We start from the raw sequence: 20,536 nt of genomic DNA on the forward strand, positions 1-20,536 counted from the left end.
AGTAAAGCTACACTTCTGAGTTAATAAAGTATCTACTAATATTTCACATGGCACATCATTTTACACATGCTAAGTAAATCAGATTAAGAATGACTGGGTTAATATGTAACGGACACAGAAACAATTACAGATGCATCTGTAGATGTGGATTAGTATACACGTAAGAATACACGCGTATGCTCCCTGCTCTGGAAGCAATGGTACCCCAGTAACAATGAGCACAGCCCACTCCAGATCCCGATTTCCAAATACCATTCTCCAATAAAAGGAATCATTTTCCCAAGAGTTGGGAAACTCTAAGGCTGGGACAGGCAAACTAAAAAATGAAGCTGGGGTATCCTTGTAGTACCCAAAAGTAAGTGCTCAAATCTGCATTTTAACTGTTGTGTTTCATAATGGGTGGATTTCTGTTAAGTAAAGGGAGAAAATCCCACTGCCACTGTAACTGTCCATGCATGATTAGTAACTGCTGTGCTCCCCTTCTTTACCCCGAATATGCAAACCCGCATTCTCTAATCCCCAAAAGTGCAGAATAAAGAAGGACACATGTAAATGGCAAAAGCAGTTAAAGTTAGTCTCCAAATCATACCGTGCAAAATTCAAGCTTTTTACCAGTTCATCTAACACGCGGTTATTTTTCAGGTCTGGCTCTGTGACTGCCTAGAAAAGAAAAACACCAGATGGGGAAGGTCAGAGACAATCATTTACTTGTCATAATCTTGTTTTTGAAAATGTGTGACCCATCCTCCTGAGACTTTTCCATCCCATTTAGTCTTCCAGGAAAGCCTCAAAATAAAGTTCATTTTATCTCATACTAATACGGTATTTAAAAACAATTCATCAGAACCAGCCAACTGGAAATCTGATAAAAGGTCCCCAAAGCACATGGTAAAATCATATATACTCCGTACTAAGATAAAACCTAATATGAGCAAGAATGCCAGCACTCAGCATTACCAAAAATTTCTCTTGCGGAACAAAAGAGATGCTTTTTTAAGTGGTAACACTGGGAGAAACACCAGAAGTCCAAAGGGAGCTTAAAAACAAGATTGGTTTTCAGGAATACAACAGGGAAAAAGGTAAAACCAGTGGCTATTTAGCATAAATGGTATACACTTTATCTCCATGATGATGTCCTCTTGACAAAGACAGTGTGCCTTAAACTGTAAGAGTTTAGACTTGAGAAACAAACTATCGTTTCTTACATAGGGTTTTTACATGATAGCGCAGAGGAATTCTGACACTTTGTACCTACCAGAGGCATCACCCTAGGAGAACCAGACCCTTAATCTGGTCCAGGTGTCCTTTCAGGGAGACCCTACTGCCTCTTTTACTTCCTTCTTTACTTATGTTCACTTTCCCTCTTAAGCTGTCCTTTCATCTATTTCCACTACTTGAACAGCTTCAGAAACGAACAAAGTGCCCAGTGCTGTCCCTGAAGGTCTGTTCTGGGAAAGAAACAAGGGCCCAGTCAGGCTGGATGCAGCCCAATGGACACAAATCCGTTTTCTGCACAAATACTTACACCGGTCGTCTGCAAATAAATAACCCTCCCATCAGATTTTCTACCCAATGTGAGAAATTAGAAAAAATGAACAGCCATAAAAACACAGGTCTTAAGATTTGAGTGCTACATTCTGAACTTGAAGTTAGTTTTTACCTCCTAAAATACATTTAGGTCATCAGAAATCCCCATAAAACCTTGAATAAAGCCCAGTTCCCTGCATATGTGTTTTAGAGCTCCTTCTGCAAATGTCTTTTATGCGGCTTAAGTCAATAGTTACACATGTTCCCTTGGATGTTTGTATACATATGAAGAAGAAATATTTGCACCAACCAGTAAGTTTTTTAAAACAAGAAAAAGGAAAAACTCACCACACGACAAGTTGGACACTGTGTTTTATAGGACAAAAATTTTCTTATACAGAGAGAACAGTCTGCAAAAATATAAATGCAACAAATTAATAAGCTATATTAATAATACAGGAATCTGACCTCTAACAAAATCTGACTTAAATTCTAGAATATTGTCATTATCTAAGGTATATCATCATAATCTGAAAATTCTAGTACCTCTACCTACGAACATTTGCAAATGTGATTAAATAACAGTTTTAGGAGAGAGAAACACATTAAATAATAATCATCACAAGTCCTTAAGACACCACAACTCCATAAGCAGCACGCATCGCTCTCTGCATCCACCCACAACATGTATGAAACATGCATGTAAGACCTGGGGTGGATACTGTATTAACATGTCAAAAATATTTACTGCCTAATACTCTAAAATATAAACTTTGAAATAAGATAGGTACACTTTAAGAAATAATATATACCCAGGTTATCAAATTAGGGATTTCTATACCCTAACATTATAAATGATGTCCACCATCCCACATTTAACAAGCACTTTTGCGGCAAGCACTACGAAAAGAACAATATATAATGGAAGGTTCTTGACCCCATGGAGCTTACAAAATAGTGAAACGATTACAGTTTAATAAGTCCTAACAACTTAAGTAGGAAACTGACATTAACTAAATTCTTCACACCCAAGGCAATATAAAATGATCTCCTCCACGCCCCCCCCCCCAAAAAATACATGTGACCAATATCAGAATGGTACCTTATTGGTACATACTCTTCTAGTAGCCCAAGTTCAGCTCAGGGAAGGGGCTTTATTTAAAACAGGATTCAGTTTAGTGAAGGAGGAGGAGACAGTATGAGTTCAGATACAGATATCCAGCAAATGAACAAGTTATACCAGCCTCAGTAAGAGCATGCAGGCGGAAAAATTTAGAACAAGTTATAAAAAAGATTAAACAGGCAGAATTAAGTTCTTTGGGAAGCAAAGGTGAATAAAGGAGACTTACAGCTTCTGGTTTGGTACATAAGGAGCTTGGAAGCTCACACTCTTTCAAACAAGAAAAAGCTGAGTAGACTAGAAAATCAACAACTCTTCTTAGATCCATCAGAGAACAGGGGTCACAGAGCAACCTGCTGCCCTCAAAATGGGAGAAACAGACAGGCTGGATATAGAGAGTAAAACTTACCAGAATAGAAACCCGTGACCAGAAACTTATGGGGAAATCAGAGAAGAAACCTCTGCTGGAACCAGAGTCGGAGGAGGGCAGGTGGGGTTGCAAAACCTGTGCTGTAACTGACAAATTGCTGGAGGCTCAGTGTGCACAAGTCTGAGTTTTAAAACTCCAGGGCAACACAGCTATTTCGCTGGCTCACACTTACCAAGTTTCAACTCTAACAGTTCTACCACGTTCTCAAAGTGACTATGAGAGGAGAGTCCCCTAGTCCTTCTGCAGAGGGAGTGGGAAAGCAATAGTTTTGAAATACACCAGAGCACTGTTCTCTTCTTATTAAGACCTGCCCTCAAGAGAAACTATTTTACCAGAACCTATTCTATTAGGGTATTATCAGAGCCCAGATGACATGGGGGAAGGGAAACAACCAAATCCTGCTACTACTCACTGTCCTGTCCTGTCAACCTGGGGAAGTTGGGGGACCCCAGGGACACCTGAGAAGCACCTGTGAGGTGCACAGTCCAAGGGCACAGGCTGACTGAAGGGATGAGGCTAATGACAGGATGAGAGAACACACCTCACATCACTGAAGGACTGTGTACTGCAGCTCCTTGTACCTAGTACACTACATCCCACTATCAGGAAAAAAATTGTAAGGCATACCAAAAGGCAAAAGACTGTAGAAACTGCAAGCATGAGAACCAGTCAAATATGGCAGGATGTGGAATTATCAGGCCAGGAATTTAAAACACCTATGGTTAATATGCTAAGGGCTCTAACAAACAAAGTAGACAACAATCCAAGAACAGATGGGTATTATAAGCACAGATGGAAATCTTAAAACACATTCAAATGTTAGAGATAAAAAATACTGTAACAGAAATGAAGATTGTCTTTAATGGGCTCACTATTACACTAGACACAGATGAGAAAAAAAGAATCTCTGTGCTTGAGAATATTTCAATAGAAACTTCCAAACTGAAAAGGAAAAAAAAGAAAGAATGAAAAAACCAAGAACAAAGTATCTAAGAACTATGGGACAAACACAAAAGGTATAATTATGCATAATGGCAATATACAAAAGTAAAAAGGAAACAGAGAAAATATTTAAAGCAATAATGACTGAATGTTCCTCCAAATTATTGTCAGACACCGAACCATAGATCCTGGAAGCCCAGAGAACACCAAGCAGGATAAATGCAAAACACCCCTATGGCGATTTATCATATTCAAACTGCAGAAAACCAAAGATAAAAACATCTTGATAGAAGCCAGAGGAAAAAACACCTTACCCATCAAGGAACAAAGATTAGGATTAAATCCACATTCTCAGAATGCATGCAATCAAGAGAAGAATGAAATGAAAGATTTAGTGTTGAGGAAAGAAACACCAGCCTAGAATTCTGTATCCTGAGAAAGTATCTTGCAGAAGTGAGAGAGATACTTACTCAGGCTAATAAAAATTAAGGGAATTTGCTTCCAGTAGACCTGCCTTGCAAGAAATGTTAAAAAGAAGTTCTTCAGAGAGAAGGAAAATGATGCAGCTCAGAAACTCCATCTACATAAAGGAAAGAATAGCACTGAAGGAATAAGTGAAAGTAAAAACTTTTATTCTTTTATCTTAATTGATCTAACAAATAAGTGTGTTCAAAATAAGAGCAACAAAGTATTAAATCACTTATGCTTATGAACAAATATATGCTTACACATAAGTGAAATGCGTAACAGCCACAACATAGAGGACTGGAGGGAGGAACTCGGTGTCTTAGCCAGTTCAGGCTGCCATGTAACAAAGTACTGGAGACTGGCTGCTTAAGGAACAGAATATTACTTCTCACAGTTCCGGAGGACAGGGGTCCAAGATCATGACACCAGTACAGTCCCTTTCTGATGAGAATTCTCTTCCTGGCTTGTAGACCGCTTCCTACCCACTGTGCCCTCACAGGCAGCAGGAGAGAGAACACACTCCCTGGTCTCCTCTGAGAAAAGCACTAATCCCATCAAGATGACCCACCCTCATGACCTCATCTAAACCTATTTACCTCGCAAAGGTCCATTCTCCAAATGCCATCATTTGAGGAATAAGTGCGTCAATTAAATGAATTGGGGGAAAACACAATTTAGTCCATAGCACTCCACCACTTATCCTCCAAAGTCCCTGTCCTTCTCCCATAGAAAACACACTCATCCCATCTTAGTAACCCCAAAAGTCTCATTCCAGCGTCAACTCTAAAGTCCAAAGGCCCATCTATATAACACCAAAATCTGGTATGGATGAGACATGGGGTATGATTCATTCTAAAGCAAAAGTCTTCTCTAGACTCCTGCTATCAATGTTCCTCTCTTCACACAGTAAGTCTCCAGAGTAACAGTGTAAGCCAAGAATTCCCAAACCTGGCCATTCATCAGAACTGCTGAGGGCAGTTCATGGTTGATTTTAATTTAGTTTCTGAAGCCCTAACTCAAGCCATACTGATTCATTGGCTTTAGGTCAGTAAATCACACCCATACTATGTGATCGTAATTGAACAACAATTATTATTATCATTATTTTTAAAAACTTAATATGCTTTTGATATCAGGTCGTACCATATGAAAATCATCTTGGGGAAATAAAAAAAGAAAAATATTGGCAATTTCTCATAATTTAACATAACACTGTATGAGATCTGTCCAGAAAAAGTCCAACCATTGTTAATATAATGAGAACAGTTTGCACCACACTGATATAACCTGGCAGCCAAGGGGAGTTGGCTGGAATGTGCATGTGTGAACAAGGATGACTTCACTGTACTAGTCAGTGGGGTGTTGAGTGAGCATGTGGACTGTGTGGCCTCACATTCAAAATGAGCAAGTAGCCCTGGCTGGTGTAGCTCAGTGGATTGCGCACGGACCTGCGAACCAGACAATCGCAGTTCAATTCCCAGTCAGGGCACATTCCTGGGTTGCAGGCCAGTTCCCTGCAGGCCAATTCCCAGCAGGGGACGCACGAAAGGCAACCATACATTGATGTTTCTCTCCCTCTCTCCTTCCCTTTCCCTCTAAAGATAAATAAATAAAAATCTTTAAAAAAAAAAATGAGCAAGTAAAGCAATGAATCTGCATCAGATTTTCATTAAGCTTGAACATTCCTCCATGGAAAACATTCAGATGATTCGGAGGCCCACAGCATAGTTCTACGGCCCTTCTGTGCGTGTAACTATCTCTCATCCCTCTCTTGTTTCACACTGGTGCCTCTTAAGAACATAAAAGAAGAAAAACACATTACTTGCCTAAAAGAACAGTATACCGCCTCTTAATTTACCCAAAGGTCATTAAAAGAACATTTCCTATCTCACTTTGAAAAATGAAATCAAGGTGCTTTTTATTTCAGCACAAGATTTAATGAATTTCTTGAGTCAAGATCCACAAAAGGAAAAGAAAGATGATTGCTGGTTCCTCCTTAACGTAACAGCACCTAAAGCCAACGGTTTCATTTAACAATAAAAAGTTTAATTTAGCAGTAAAAACTGTGCAAGTGCAAAGAAAATTGGTACTTGAGCACATCAGTTTATTAGTGAGAATAATTCTCACTCATGGTATTTTACTGGTTGGAGAAAGCCCATTCCCTCTCCCCCAAAATATTCTAATAGCATGAATTTGGACCAATTTAACTGACCTGCATTCTGTCAACGCACCCCACTAAAATCTCAGCACATCTGCAAATGCAGTGTTCATTACTCATACCCAAAAAATGAAAAAAAAGGAAAATAAAATGGTTTAAAATAATAAACCCTGAATGTTTAAGGAGCAGCAGTTAGTGGCTAAGGATTCGGAGTCACCAATTCCCAGCGATCCAGGCTGGGAGCAGAACACGATAGCCAGATCTGGCTCCTAGTATGTTCCAGGGGCTTTTGTGCCATTAAAACAACACTACAGACCCACAGCGATTTTTAGTCTTGAAAGAACTTATGACTAGTGGCGTTTAGTTGAAAAGGCCTCCCAAATGAAGAGAGGTACAGAATGAAAAATAACCGCTCATAAAATAAATTATCATTATTAAAAGTACCCTCCACAGATTTCCTCTTAGGAATGACATCAGTGACAACTGTAAGTGACATAGAAGAAAAGAATGGAAGTAAAGCCTAATTTTTCAGCTAAGTGGAGTTCACCGAATTCATAAAAAGTAAAGCCTTTCTTTTCTAAAATGACATAATTAAAATCTATAGAAGGGACTTCCACCTGTGTCCATAAGAAAGTAACAGGGTCAGGAATTACCCTCCTTTGAGAAACAACTAAAACACTGGAGAACAACTATACTCAGACTTTGGACAGTGGCAGAAGTGACAGTTCTACCTCCGCCCGAGCTGCCAGGAGGCAACTGCCTGACTACAGTACAGCGGGGAAAGCCAGACAGAGCATCAGTCTTGCTAGTTGAAGAAACAAAGATCAGACTTCAAGGCAACCCAGGCAGTTAAAATCTGTAAGGCAGAATACCAGAAAAAAAGAGGCTCGACATACAGGAAGACCTTCGGAAATATGAATAGGGATCCACCCAATTCTGTGGTTAAATGCAAATCTGCACATACACAGAGTGAAACTCCATGAGGCCAAAGAACAACTTCCTCGGTAACAGTAACTGAAGAGGTCTCACAGGGCTGGGAGTTCTTAAATTTTCTACCATCCAGTTTGGGCATTCAGTAGATACCCCAGAATGTCATACTTCGTATGAGGGTAAATTAGCCATAGAAAGAAGGTGATGTCAGCAAGATGGCAGAATAGGAAGCTAGACCCTCTCTTCCCCATGGAGGTATCAACTGAACAATACATGAGCCAATTCCCTTTGTGAGAAACGCAGATGGCAGTTAAGATGCTCCTGCACCCAAGTGACAAAATCAGCCACGTGGGTCCAATAGGAAATCTGTGGCATTCACTTGCTAGAGCTCCTCTGTCTGACTCAGCAACACATGATCTGAAAAATCCCCAACTCCCAGCTTCTCCCTGGGGAGTGAAAGAGAAGAATGAGACATTCGGACTTCTCAGGAGACTGCCCAAGGGACTAGTTTCTGTCCTGACTGAATCTAAACACCGACAGGAAAGGGCCCCAAGTTGGGAGTCACTGAGAACAAAGACAATGGTTTAGACTAGTACACAATCATTCACCATCACCCCTCACCCAACTAGGCACAAAGCATGCGGGAGAAACTCATGTCTCATCTTCTCTCTGGGAAAGACCACACATCTAATGTTCCAGCTTTAGGAAGACTACCAGAGGGACCAGTTTCTCTCTCACCCAACTCAGAGTGCTGATGGGACCCATCATACTATAGATGCTTAGAGACTGCTGAGAGCAATAAAGAGCTGGGCAGCTTGCTGCTGCTCCAAAAAATCCACAGTACATCCAACAGAGGCCAATACAGCTCAGCAGCTTTTCCTTTTGGGAGAAAGAAAACAGAGAAGCATGCATCCAATATTTTGGCTAAGGGGCTGCCTGAGGGGCTAGCTTCTGTCTTGTCTGACTTGAGGTGCTACCAGGACCTGGCATACTCCAAATGCCTGGTGGGCCACCAGGAACATGAAAGAGCTAAGTAGCTTTCTACAGTTCTAGAGGTCCTGCAGTGTACAGATACCAGAAGATGCAAGAGATTACAAACTAATGAAGAGAAACCAGCAAAATGTCTCATTGGCAAAAGACACATCCACAGAATAGGTTTTCTTTATAAATTTTTTTTAATCATCACCGCAGGAAAATAATTCAGTGTTTGTGAGAGAGAGACAGAGAGACAGAGAGGAAGAGAGGAAGAGAGGAAGAGAGGAAGAGAGGAAGGGAGGAAGGGAGGAAGGGAGGGAGGAAGGGAGGGAGGGAGGGAGCGAGCATTGACTGGCTGCCTCTGGCATGAGCCACAGCTGGGGATTGAAACCTCAAACCAGGCACGTGCTCCAACCAGTAATTGAACCCTAAATTCCTCAGTGCATGAGATGGTGCCCCAACCAACCAAGCCACACCCACCAGGGCCACAGAAAAGGTTTAAGACACCCCCAGAATCCCTAGCTGGGCTGACTGGTGAAGGTCTTTCCTTAAATGAAAACAGCCTGTAAAATTTGTGGGAGGTGGAACTGAGAAAGTAGTTTTAATTTTAACTTAACTTTAATTAATTTTAACTAAAATGTAAATAACTGTGTAGCTAGCATTTACAGTACTAAACAATGTAGGTCTAAATATTCCAAGTAAAAACAGATATTGTCAAACTGCATTACAGGGCATTATAGACAAATATATGTTGTCTATAAAAAGCTCAATTTAAATATAAGGACACACACAAGTCAGAAGTAAAAGATGGAAAAAGTTAAACCATGCAAAGACTCTCACTTGTCAGTTAATGAAGTGAGAGTGGCTACGTTAATATCAGGAAAAAGTAGACTTCAGTGCAAAGAATATTGCCAGAAGAGGGCCATTTGATGATAACGAAACAGTAAATTCATCAAGTAGACAAAATAATCATAAATATGTACGCACCTAATAAAAGCACTTCAAAATACATAGGGCAAAAAGGGATAGACGTGAAATAAACAAGTCCACAATTATAGCTGGAGATTTCAACACTCCTCTCTCCATATTGTAGAGAAAGACTCTAAAGATACAGAAGACTTCATAGCACTATCAATTTGACCTAGTTGATATTTAATAGATATTCTTTTCAAATGTACATGAGACATTAACCAAGAAATACTATATGCTGTGTCATAAGCTAGTCTCATTTCTTTTTTTTTTTAACTAGAAAATGCTTAAAGAACTGAAATAAAAAAGATTATGTTCCCTGACCAGAACATAGTAATAGAAAGATATCAGGAAAACTCCCAAATATTTAGAACAGGCTTCTAAATAACTCATGACCAAGAAGAAATCACATATTCAGAAGAAATTTAAATCTTTATATTTAGAATATATTTTAAACTGAATAAAAATGAAAACATAACAAAATGTGTGGAATGCAGCTAAAGCAGGGTTCAGAGGGAAATTTACAATTTTAAATGCTTGCATTAGAAAAGAAGAAAAACCTAATATCAACGATCTAAGCTTCTAACTTCACCTAGAGATATAAGAGCAAACTAAATTCAAATAAGTAAAAGAAAGGGAATAATAAAAATATGAAAAGGACAATTAGGAAGAGTATTAAAAACTCAATGCCAATAAACCCAACAGCTTATATTAAGTGGAAAAATTTCTTAAAAGGAATTCAAAGTTGTTTTAACATTCGAAAGTCAATCAGTGTAATTAATCATATTATATAATAAAGGAAGTAAATCACATGAGGATCTCTATAGGTGCAGAAAACAAACTTGACAAAATTCAACACCCATTCATTAAAAAACAAAACAAACAAAAAAACCCCTCTCAGCTAATTAAGAGCATAGAGAACTTCCTTGAATTGACAAATTTAGAAAATGTACTCAGGACATGATAAAACGTGTAACTAACACAAAATCTGAATGCTTTCCCCATAAAACTGGGAATAAGGAGAGGATGTCCACCCACACCACTTCTACCTAACATTGCACCAGAGGCACCAGCCTGTGCAACAAGAAATATTAGGCATACAGATTAAAAAGGAAGAAATAAAACTGTTTTGATTCACAGATGACATGAATGTACATGTAAAAATTCCTAAGTAATCAGCAGAATAGATGCTGGAATTAAGAAGTGAATGCCGTGCCCTGGCTGACATGCCTCTGCTGGTTGGGGCATCGTCCCGTAGCCAAAAGGCTGCGAGTTCCGTCCCTGGTCCGACACCGAAGATCCCCAGCTTGGGTGCCGATCCCCAGTCCAGGAGCATACAGGAGGCAACCAGTCGATGCACCTTTCTTGCATCAATGCTTCTCTCCTCTCCTCTCTAAGAGCAATGGAAAAAATGTCCTCGGGTGAGGATAAAAAAAGTGAATTTAACAAGATCAAAAGGTAAAAGGTTAAAATAAAAAAACTGTATTTCTATGTGCAAGACCTGTGCACTGAAGACTAAACAACGTTGCTGAGAGAAATTAAATAAAAGCTAAAAAATGGAAGAAATTACCATGTTCCTATACTGAAGACTCAACACTATTAAGATGTCAATTCTCCCCAGTTTGAGTTCTAGGTTCACTACAATCCCAATGCACATCTCAGTAGCTATTTTTGTAGAAATTTGCAATCTGATTCTAAAGTTCATAGGGAAATGCATGTAAAATGCAATGATCCTGAAAGTACTCCCAAAATTTTGATAAAAACAAAGTTGAAGTATTTACAATGCCTGACTTCAAGACTTACTAAATTAGGACAAGGTGGTACTGGCACAAGAATAGACACATAGATCAATGGAACAGAAAAGAAGCCAGTAACAGACCTACACATGATTGCCTGCAGCCATACTGACTGGGATGGGGAGGAGAACTTGATCAGGTGGTAGGGATGTCCAGTACCCAACTGTAGCAGTCACATGGTATATGCAGTTTTCAAAACTCACTAACACCTGGACACTCCCCTGGGCACTTAAAATGGATGTATTCTATTTTATATAAGTCATACCTAAATAAAGATAGCACACATTTAGAAACAATTCCCCAAACTTATCGTGGTTATTAATAAGAATCTGGCCTAGACAAGAATCTACATCCAAGATTACTCTATCCAGGAAAGCTATCATTTAGAATGGAAGGGCAGATAAAGTGCTTCTCAGATAAGGTCAAGTTAAAGGAGTCCACTATCACCAAGCCCTTATTGAAATGTTAAAGGAACTTATCTAAAAGAAAGAAGATGAAAAATATGAACAGTAAAATGACAACAAACTCACAGTTATTAACAACCAAACCTAAAACAAAAACAAACTAAGCAAACAACTAGAACAGGAACAGAATCACAGAAATGGACATCTAATGGAGGGTTATCAGTGGGGGAGTGGGTGAGGAAAGAGGGGGAAAAGGTACAGAGAATAAGCAGCAGAAATGGTAGGTAGATAGACAGGAGGAGGGTAAGAATAGTATGGGAGATGTAGAAGCCAAAGAACTTATATATATGACCCAAGGACATGAACTAAAGGGGGGAATGTGGGTGGGAGCGATGCACAGGGCACAGGGGAATAAAGGGGGGGGGGAATGGGACAACTGTAACAGCATAATCAATAAAATATATATTTTTTAAAAAGTGAAAAAAAGAAAAAAACTCCCAGTCTCACAGGAAAGTTCGTTGGAGACCCACAGGGTTATGTAGAATGTACACAACAAACCCACCCACCTGGAATCAGCACCAGAAAGGCCCAATTTGCTTGTGGGGAGCAGTGGAAATGACTGAAAGCCAGCCATGAGCCGAGCAAGTAACACTGTTCCCTCTCTGACCACTCCTCCACAACACAGAGAGGTGTCACCCCACCCTGGCAAATATCTAAGGCTCCACCCCTTATAAGGTAACAAGCACTGAGACAAAAAAAAAATATGGCCTAAATGAAAGAACAGATCAAAGCTCCAAAAATACAACTAAGCCATGAAAAGACAGCCAACCTATCAGGTGCAGAGTTCAAAACACTAGTAATCAGGATGCTCACAGAAATGGTTGGGCATGGTCACCAAGTACAGGAAAAAATGAAGGCTATGCAAAGTGAAATAAAAATACACCGGGAACCAATAGTGAAAGGAATAAAACTGGGACACGAATCAACAATTTGGACCAGAAGGAAGAAATAAACACTCAACAACAACAAAAACAACAAAAAGAATCTGGTCTAGAAAGGAAATGAACATTTACTGAGGGCCAGACAGTGGACCCTGCACATTCAATTCTCATGACCACTGGCTAAGGTACAACTGCTCACCAAATTTTTACCTTTGAAAAAATACTGGGCATCGGCACACTCATCAGCCTACTAAGTGGGAAGTGCAAGGGTCAAGCCCAAGTGCATCTCTGATGACCATGTCTAATGACCACCGTTCTCTTACATCTTCCTTATGGAAACTCTTCCACCAAAGCTTACTGCCCACCAAAAACATTTTTTTAAGTCAAAGTTGTTGGGTTTTTCTAACTTTCCAAGAAAAATCAACCTGAAAATAGAGAACAGAGCCCTGACCAGTGTTGCTCAGTTTGTTGGGCACCATCCTGAAAAGGGAAAGTTCACAGGTTGGATCCCCAGTCAGGGCACATGCCTGGGTTGCGAGTTTGGTCACATAGAAGAGGCAACCAACCAATGTTTTTTCCTCACATCAATGTTTTTCTCCCTCTCTTCTCCTCTCTCTCACAAAAAAGAAAATAGAGGCCGAAAGATCATGAACTCAGATAATCCATATACTAGATAGCCAGCTCCTGAACAAGGACAGGCTCACCCCTACGTGTTAAATGCCTCAAGTATAAAAAGTACTTCCATACTAGACTCAGAAAGAAAAGTACTAGAAGATTCCAATATAAGAGTCTGTCCAGTTAGTTCAGTGATAAAACAGTAAGACTCCAGTGGTACAATTCCTCCACTGGGATTTTTATACTCTGAAACTCTATACAAACTACTACTTAGTTGAACCACCTATCTGTTATCCTGCTAAAAACAAAAATTCTGAAATTTGACATCTAAAAGTGGTTGGCAAATAAAAAAACACATATTATGACCAGAATCGTTATTGCTGTAAATGTTATAGAAGACAAAAAAAAAAAAATCCAAAAGAGGGTGGTAGAAAATATAAGAGCCTCTGTAAAAACTTCAGTATTTAAGAGGAAATGATGGAAAAGACCTTCTGAAAACTTCGAGATGCAGCTAAAAGTAGAAATAAATGTGTACTTATCTCTGGTATCGAATTAATACCACCTCACATAAAAATCATATTTTTACTAGTTTACGGAAACAGCAGTACTTACAGTTATGTGAGCACTGAGGAATCATCATGGCGATGTTGAAATATTCAAAGCAAATTCCGCACCGCAGCAAATCGTCTACTGTCTGAAACGTAAACACACATGCACACATATCAGAAAGGTACCAAGATCAAAATGTCTGGCACAGAACTCTTTCTCCATACCCTAAAAAGAATAATAATTTAATGATACTTTTCTCAAATACACAAACTCAAATGCAAACTCCACTTATACTGCAGGGGGCCTTAATGAATAGAGGAAAACCTCCCCCATATGACTCCTTACACATTCAAATCTCAGGTTACCGGGAACACTTTAGACACATAAAGCTGACACTGTGTAGATTCCTATGCAACATTGTTACCCCTTCACAAAAGGGCTACTCTGTTCCTGTTCCACTTCCCAAGTGTTTCCAGCTCTTACTCCAAGCCGCCTCCTCTTCAGACCCCATCCCCTGGCCCACAGTCACTGCTAGGTGAAGGGTACCAGTAGCCAGTCAGCAAACAGGTTAAAAACCAAATCAGAGAATATTACAGCCAAGCATTAGAAATTATCTAATTAAAACCGCTACTTCACGAATGAGGAAACATGTATCCAGAGCAGGAACATGTGGGGCATGAGTCCAGCCAGGACTAAACTTCCTGTCTCCCTCCAGACTCCTGCGTGGTTCTCCAGTGCAGCCAGAGGCAGCAGCCCTGCTGAGACCGGAGCCAGTGACAGCACAGGGCTGAAGAGGACAATCTGGAAAGTCAGACAGATGTGTGCCAACCTGGAAGGCAACTGGACAGGGAAGGACCTATTCTCACAGCCCCACACCTTTTCAATCATTTAAAGTAAAATGTTATTCTGTTCCACAGAACACTGAGAAGATATTTAGGAGAAGACAAAAAAGAGGTGGTTCTCTTATGCACTGATAAGAAAAGATTGCCGAAACAAGTGAAAAAAGACAGTACATATGGTAGGCTACCTTTTGCTTAAAAGGAGAGGAAATAAGAGTGTATTATATTTTTATCTTGTATATACACAGGTATAAAGGCACCCTGACAAGAAAACTAAGAAAGTAATAAATAATGGTCACAGAGGTTACAAAAGGGACAAAGTTGGGAGGCAGACTTTTGCTTTTAATTTCATGTATTTTTTGAACCATATGAGCATATTACCTAAATTTTAAAACACAAACAAAAAAAGACTAATGTCATTTAACAGTCCCTATGATGAAATATTATGTAGCCATTTTAAAAAGTGCTTTCACACAAAAGTGCCATGGGAAAATGTTCTTGTTTTAATGGAAACTTTCAAAAAAAACCAGAGAACAAATCTACAACAATACCTAATAACAGAACCATTTAGTTTAATCCATAGCAATCCTATAAAGTCTACAGCATCTGTACCCCAGTTTATAGACTAGACTACAGAGCTTAAAAGTGGTTGGGTCAAACTCAAGAAATTGACTACAAAGTGGTCCCAAATCTTAAGTGCCTGTACTCACTGAAGATACACTCGTGCATTAGCACACACGGTGTAGGAAGGAAATGAGAGAAAGTGTCAAACAGTGGTTATCTCAGGATAAGAGGTTAATGGGCAACTTTCACTTACTCCTTTCTCTTACCCTGAATTTTAATGTTTTTTTCTACCATATTCACATACATTTATAAACTGTCAAAGCTAGAAATTTTTGTTATGGTTAAACCAGGGAAATAAACATTAAAAAAAACAAAAATCTTCCATTATTTTTTAAGATTTTAAAAATTTATTTTTAGAGAGAAGGGGAAGGGAGGGAGAAAGCTGGAGAGAAACATCCGTGTGAGAAACATCACTTGACTGCCACTGGGGGCTGAACCCACAACCCAGGCACATGCCCTGAGTGGGATGAAGTGGCCTTTTGTTCTGCAGAACAACGCCCAGCAAACTAAGCCCCACCAGCCAGGGCTCTTCCATTACTTTGCATGATAAGCTACCACTGACACAAAAGATGAGAGGATTGTGTTGAAAATCAATTAAGAGCAGAGGCGGAGCTGGAAGCCGGAGTCCTGGCATCTAGTGTCTTGTACTTCCTTCAATACAACCATCCTCTTCTGGTGGAGGAGTGGTTCTGACCCATCTGCTGACAGAGATCTGTGGAAGGTGACACCACAGCGGATAGGCTATAACATTCTTGAAGGAATTTCCAGTCATGCCATCTCAAGATAGTAATGCACACCACACGTGCCTGTCAACCCAAACAGGGAGTGGTCAGGTGGGTGCCCCAGGATTTCTTTAGTGGGAGGGAGAAGTGGGGAATGGGTGAAGACAATAAAGAAAGCAAAAGTTCTTGAGTTTTTGGGGTCACAGATTCCTTTGAAAAAAATGGATGAAAACTATGGACTCTCTTCTCAGATAAGCATACAGACAAAGATTTTATAAATAATTCAGACACCAAAGTGTCTAGTGCCACAGGCACTAGATTAACCATAGATCTGGCGTCAGATTTCTATTCAATATAAGAAAGAACTTCAAACAGAGCTCCTTCTGGGAGCAGTTAATAAGGGTCCAGGAGAAGTAAGTCTTGCTTGAGTGTGGCTGGTAGGGTAATAACATGGGTGTAATAGTTTATAGTTTTATTTGAACATTTCACCTAAAATGTCATATGGTGTGCTTGAATGTGATACTGTTATGTTACAGAACTACATGCTGATGATTTTGTAATAAAAGATTTTGTCATAAAAAAAGGGGTGTTATTTGTGCTGGACCCTGTATTTGTTCCTGGAGGAATTCAAGGAAACACTACATGAGAAGTTGGCAGAATACATTATAAAAGGGATTAAAACAGAGGAGGGGGCTGGCTTTCCAACCTTACAATTTCATGATTCTAATATGAGTTCAGTCAACTCTACCACTGAACACTCCCTGGTGCGGGATCCTCAGTTCAGTGCTGTGGTGAGATATCAAAGCCACAGAAGACATGGAACCTGCCTCTAAAGGACACTGCGGGAGTTGTAAGAATATATAAAATATGCCCAGGTCTACAAACAGGTAGCTTTACAAGTTACAGAGCTTTCGCTTCCTTTCTCCAATTCAACCTTCACAACAGCAAATAAAAAGGAGCTGAAAAGTTAACATGTGTTACATGCTAATAATAAGATATAACACTTGAATACCTTCCAGATACCTCCAATCAACTGGCAAATAATTTGAGCACCCACCATGTGCCACGCATTGTGTTAAGTACAGTGAGTCAGACAGGATCCCTGTCCATACACACCAACTCATTTAACCAACCCTATACAGTTTCTCTTTGCTTCCAGTTTATAGTTGAGGAAATTCATGCTCAGAGAGTTTTAGTAACTAACTGAAGGTCACACAGGTAAATGAGAGGCGGAGACCAGATTTAACCTGGGATCATCTATGCTCTTCTCCACTGCCAAGGTCACCACAAGTTCAAAACCACACTTTCCTCGATCCATTCCACAATGTCAGCTGTCACCATAGGGCTGTATCTCAAGTCCCCAAGAACTGCAGATGACAGTGATGATGTCAAGGAGAATAAGGTCTCATACTTTAACTTCCCACAAGTCCCTTCGCTTAATCCTCAAAGTCAGCCTTCTGAGTCAGTGGGGCAGAGACCATAATCCCCAAGCTTACACAACTGAGGAAGAGAATGAAAACGCGATCTTGCCCACAAAACTGAAATGATCACATTGCAAGGAGGAAAACCGAGCAACTGACTCTTAGCACAGCAAAATGTATTTGCTCTTCACCAAATACAGCTGGAATACAGGGCTCACTGCTACTGTTAAATGGAAACTGAAACGCCTTGCCAAAAACCAAAGTGGCCTCCAAGTCCACGTTATTCAAACGAAGTAATTCAATTAAATAAAAGGCTGGCTACTGCTGTGCCTTAAGAGAGTCCTGATGTCTTTGTTTAAAAGGGAGACATGCACAACTGTTAGGAGTTAGGACACTTAGGAAGGAGAGCAAACCGGCACTAGGCTTACTGAGGATAATTAGAACAAACATAACAGAATGTAAAGGAAACCATATGCTTCGCTAGGTGAGCAAATAAATGGCTTTTTTTGATGCAAGGTCTACCCAAAACCATGTCCGGTGACACTCTGGGAAATTCTCGACTAATGTGCTGCGAGCGTTTACATAACACTTGGCACATAGTAAACCCTTAGAAGGGGTTAGTTGTCCCCGTCCTTTTCACCGTTCAGGGTAACTTTTTTTCTCTAGGTCATTGTTGTTGTTGTGGCTAAACTGCAGAACAGCCGGTTCAATAAGACCGCCAACCTCAGTTCACCGTAAGGGACCGAGGCCCCAGGAAACTGCGGCCCAGAGACACGCGGGTAGTAAGTTGCAGAGCAGAGCCCGGGGCACCCGGGGCCGAGCCGGCCGCCGGCGCCGGGTCCTCTGAAGGCGGGGCCGGTTTCCCGCCGACACCTGGGCATCCCCGACCATCCCGAAGCACTCACCTTCAAGACTTCCAGGCCCGGAGGCCACCGAGGTTCGACTACAGAGTTCATGGCTACTCCCGGGGGCTCCATTGCCCACTGACCTCCCGCACACCACTGCCACTCGAAATTCCCCGCGCTACTGCGTTAGAGCAGCAAGTCGGCGACGCACGGGCTGCGTGCGCGGAGCCTGCCGGGAATTGTAGTACGTGGGCAGAGCGCAGCCAAAGATGCTATTACTGCGCACGCGCCCGGTATCTTCACCTTTTGTAGCGGAGGACGAGCGGTTAAAGGTCCATATCCGGTTTCGTATCAGACCCTTAAATAAACAACTGTATGTTGAATGTTGGTAAAAAAAAAAAAAAAACAGCCAGGTATCAAACCAAATCCATACCTTACCAAATCTTTCAAGGTCTAGGCTAATGTCTTCTTTAAGTTGCCCTCCCTGATTGCTATAATCATCTGTCCCCGCCCTAAGCAGAGGTTTCCATGTCTATTATTTCAACTAATCCTATCACGATATTGGGAGGTAGGCATTATCATTGTCAGTTTACATAAAAGAAATCTGCTCAAAAAATTGAGCCCTGGCTGGTGTGTGTGCCGGCATGTGAACCAGAGGGTTATGGTTTGATTCCCAGTCAGGGCACTTTAACCAGAGGGTTATGGGTTTGATTCCCAGTCAGGGCACTTTAGTCTATGTTGCCTGCCGGCCAGGTCCCCAGTTGGGGGTGGGGGGCATGCGAGAGGCAACCCATCATATATCTCTCACATATCAGTGTTGCTCTCCCTCGCTTTCTCTCTCTGAAAATAAATGAATAAAAATTTTTTAAAAATTGAATAGGGTTTTCTTGAGTCACAGAGTATCATTGCCCAAATTATACATACAGGGCCTCGGGACTTTAAAGGTGTGCTTTTCTTTTATCAAATTAAAATTTTAATTTAAAATTAAAATTTCTTCTCTTTCTTAACCGCCTTAACTTCATGTAGCTTTCCAGATACTTCCTATGCAGATACATAGATAAGGTTCTATTCCACAGATATTATATTAAATGCATAGCTCTGTCAAGTTGAGTTTCTCTGTTTGTTCACTTAACCATACTCATACATCTTAAGGCCTCTGGATGTTAACACATACAGCTTTACTTCATTCTTTTTAATGGCTGTGTAGTCCGTAATATAGATACACCACAATTTCTTCTGTCCACTCCCATACTGAGGGACGTCTAGATTGTTTCCAATTTTTCACTATTGCAAAGACTTGCAGAGAGCACACTTACAAATCTTGACACACTTGAGCCAAGATATCTGGTGGATGACTTCCTGTAGATGAAACTGCCAGGTTAATTTGTTTATACTTTTAAACTGTGCTAGCTAGCACTACGTGTTTTTCCAAAAAGAACTGTACCAACACATTTCCACTCTCACCTAGGATCAGAGTACCTATTATCCTAATACAAAGAGCTGACCAGCAACCCACCCAGCCTGTCTGCTCAACTCAGCGCTCATCCTTTGCCCTAGGTGGGTCTCTACTGTGTGAGGTCTCATGGGCAGCAGGCCAGCACAGTTCCGTTGCCTAGGGCACCTTGCCATTGCCACCCCTCATGATCCATGCATTCATTCATTCAACAGTTTCTTTTCTAAGTGCCGACCATTGGCACTCACTCTTCCTTATGAAGCAGGCAGAGGTGGGTTGTTATTGCCATTTTATAGACAAAGACACTGAGGCTCAGAGAGGTTAAGGTTCCATTCGTTTGGCCTCTTTTCATTATGAGCCTGTGGCCCCTGAGCCAGACCTGCACTCAACTGATTTTTCCCAAACACTCACTGGGCAATAATAATAATAGTAATAGCAGTTGGACAAAGGACTTTAATATCCATTATAATAATAGCTGACATTTACTAGGCACTTGTAGGCAACGCTTTGTTCTAGGTATTTTTACACATATTAACTTATTTCAGACCCACTCCAACCAAATCAGAGAAGAGAAGTAAACGGGAAACTTGTTTAGTGCACTCTGCTATAAAGTGAAAGAGGGAGGATTTGAACTTGAGTAGTCTAGCCCAAGAGTCCACATTAACCACTACAGAATGGTCTCATAAGGCCTTCATTATGAGAAGTATTCCCATTTTATAGACATCGTCTTTGAGCCTCAGAGAGGCAAAGGAACTCATTCAAAATCACAGTTTGTCAGTGGCAATGTCCATCCTTGATCCTTGATCAA

At 40.6% G+C, this 20,536-nt stretch overlaps 1 protein-coding gene across 3 annotated transcripts in view; it reads right to left on the reverse strand.

Moving 5' to 3' along the window:
- RAD18 (RAD18 E3 ubiquitin protein ligase) overlaps positions 1-18,474 on the reverse strand; it is a 116,330-nt gene extending 97,856 nt beyond the window's left edge. For all 3 annotated transcript variants that reach the window (XM_053669310.1, XM_037134676.2, XM_053669311.1), the window contains exons 1-4: positions 18,336-18,474; positions 13,888-13,969; positions 1,876-1,937; positions 590-660 (exon numbers count right to left, since the gene is read on the reverse strand). In XM_053669310.1, the coding sequence (XP_053525285.1) occupies positions 590-660; positions 1,876-1,937; positions 13,888-13,969; positions 18,336-18,407 (287 nt within the window). In that variant the 5' untranslated portion in view covers positions 18,408-18,474. The remainder of the gene's footprint in view (positions 1-589; positions 661-1,875; positions 1,938-13,887; positions 13,970-18,335) is intronic.
- Between the last annotated feature and the right edge of the window lie 2,062 nt (positions 18,475-20,536).

The sequence above is a fragment of the Artibeus jamaicensis genome, unplaced genomic scaffold, assembly GCF_021234435.1.
Source record: "Artibeus jamaicensis isolate MK-2021 breed Jamaican fruit bat unplaced genomic scaffold, CSHL_Jam_final contig_519, whole genome shotgun sequence".
NCBI lineage: Eukaryota > Metazoa > Chordata > Mammalia > Chiroptera > Phyllostomidae > Artibeus > Artibeus jamaicensis.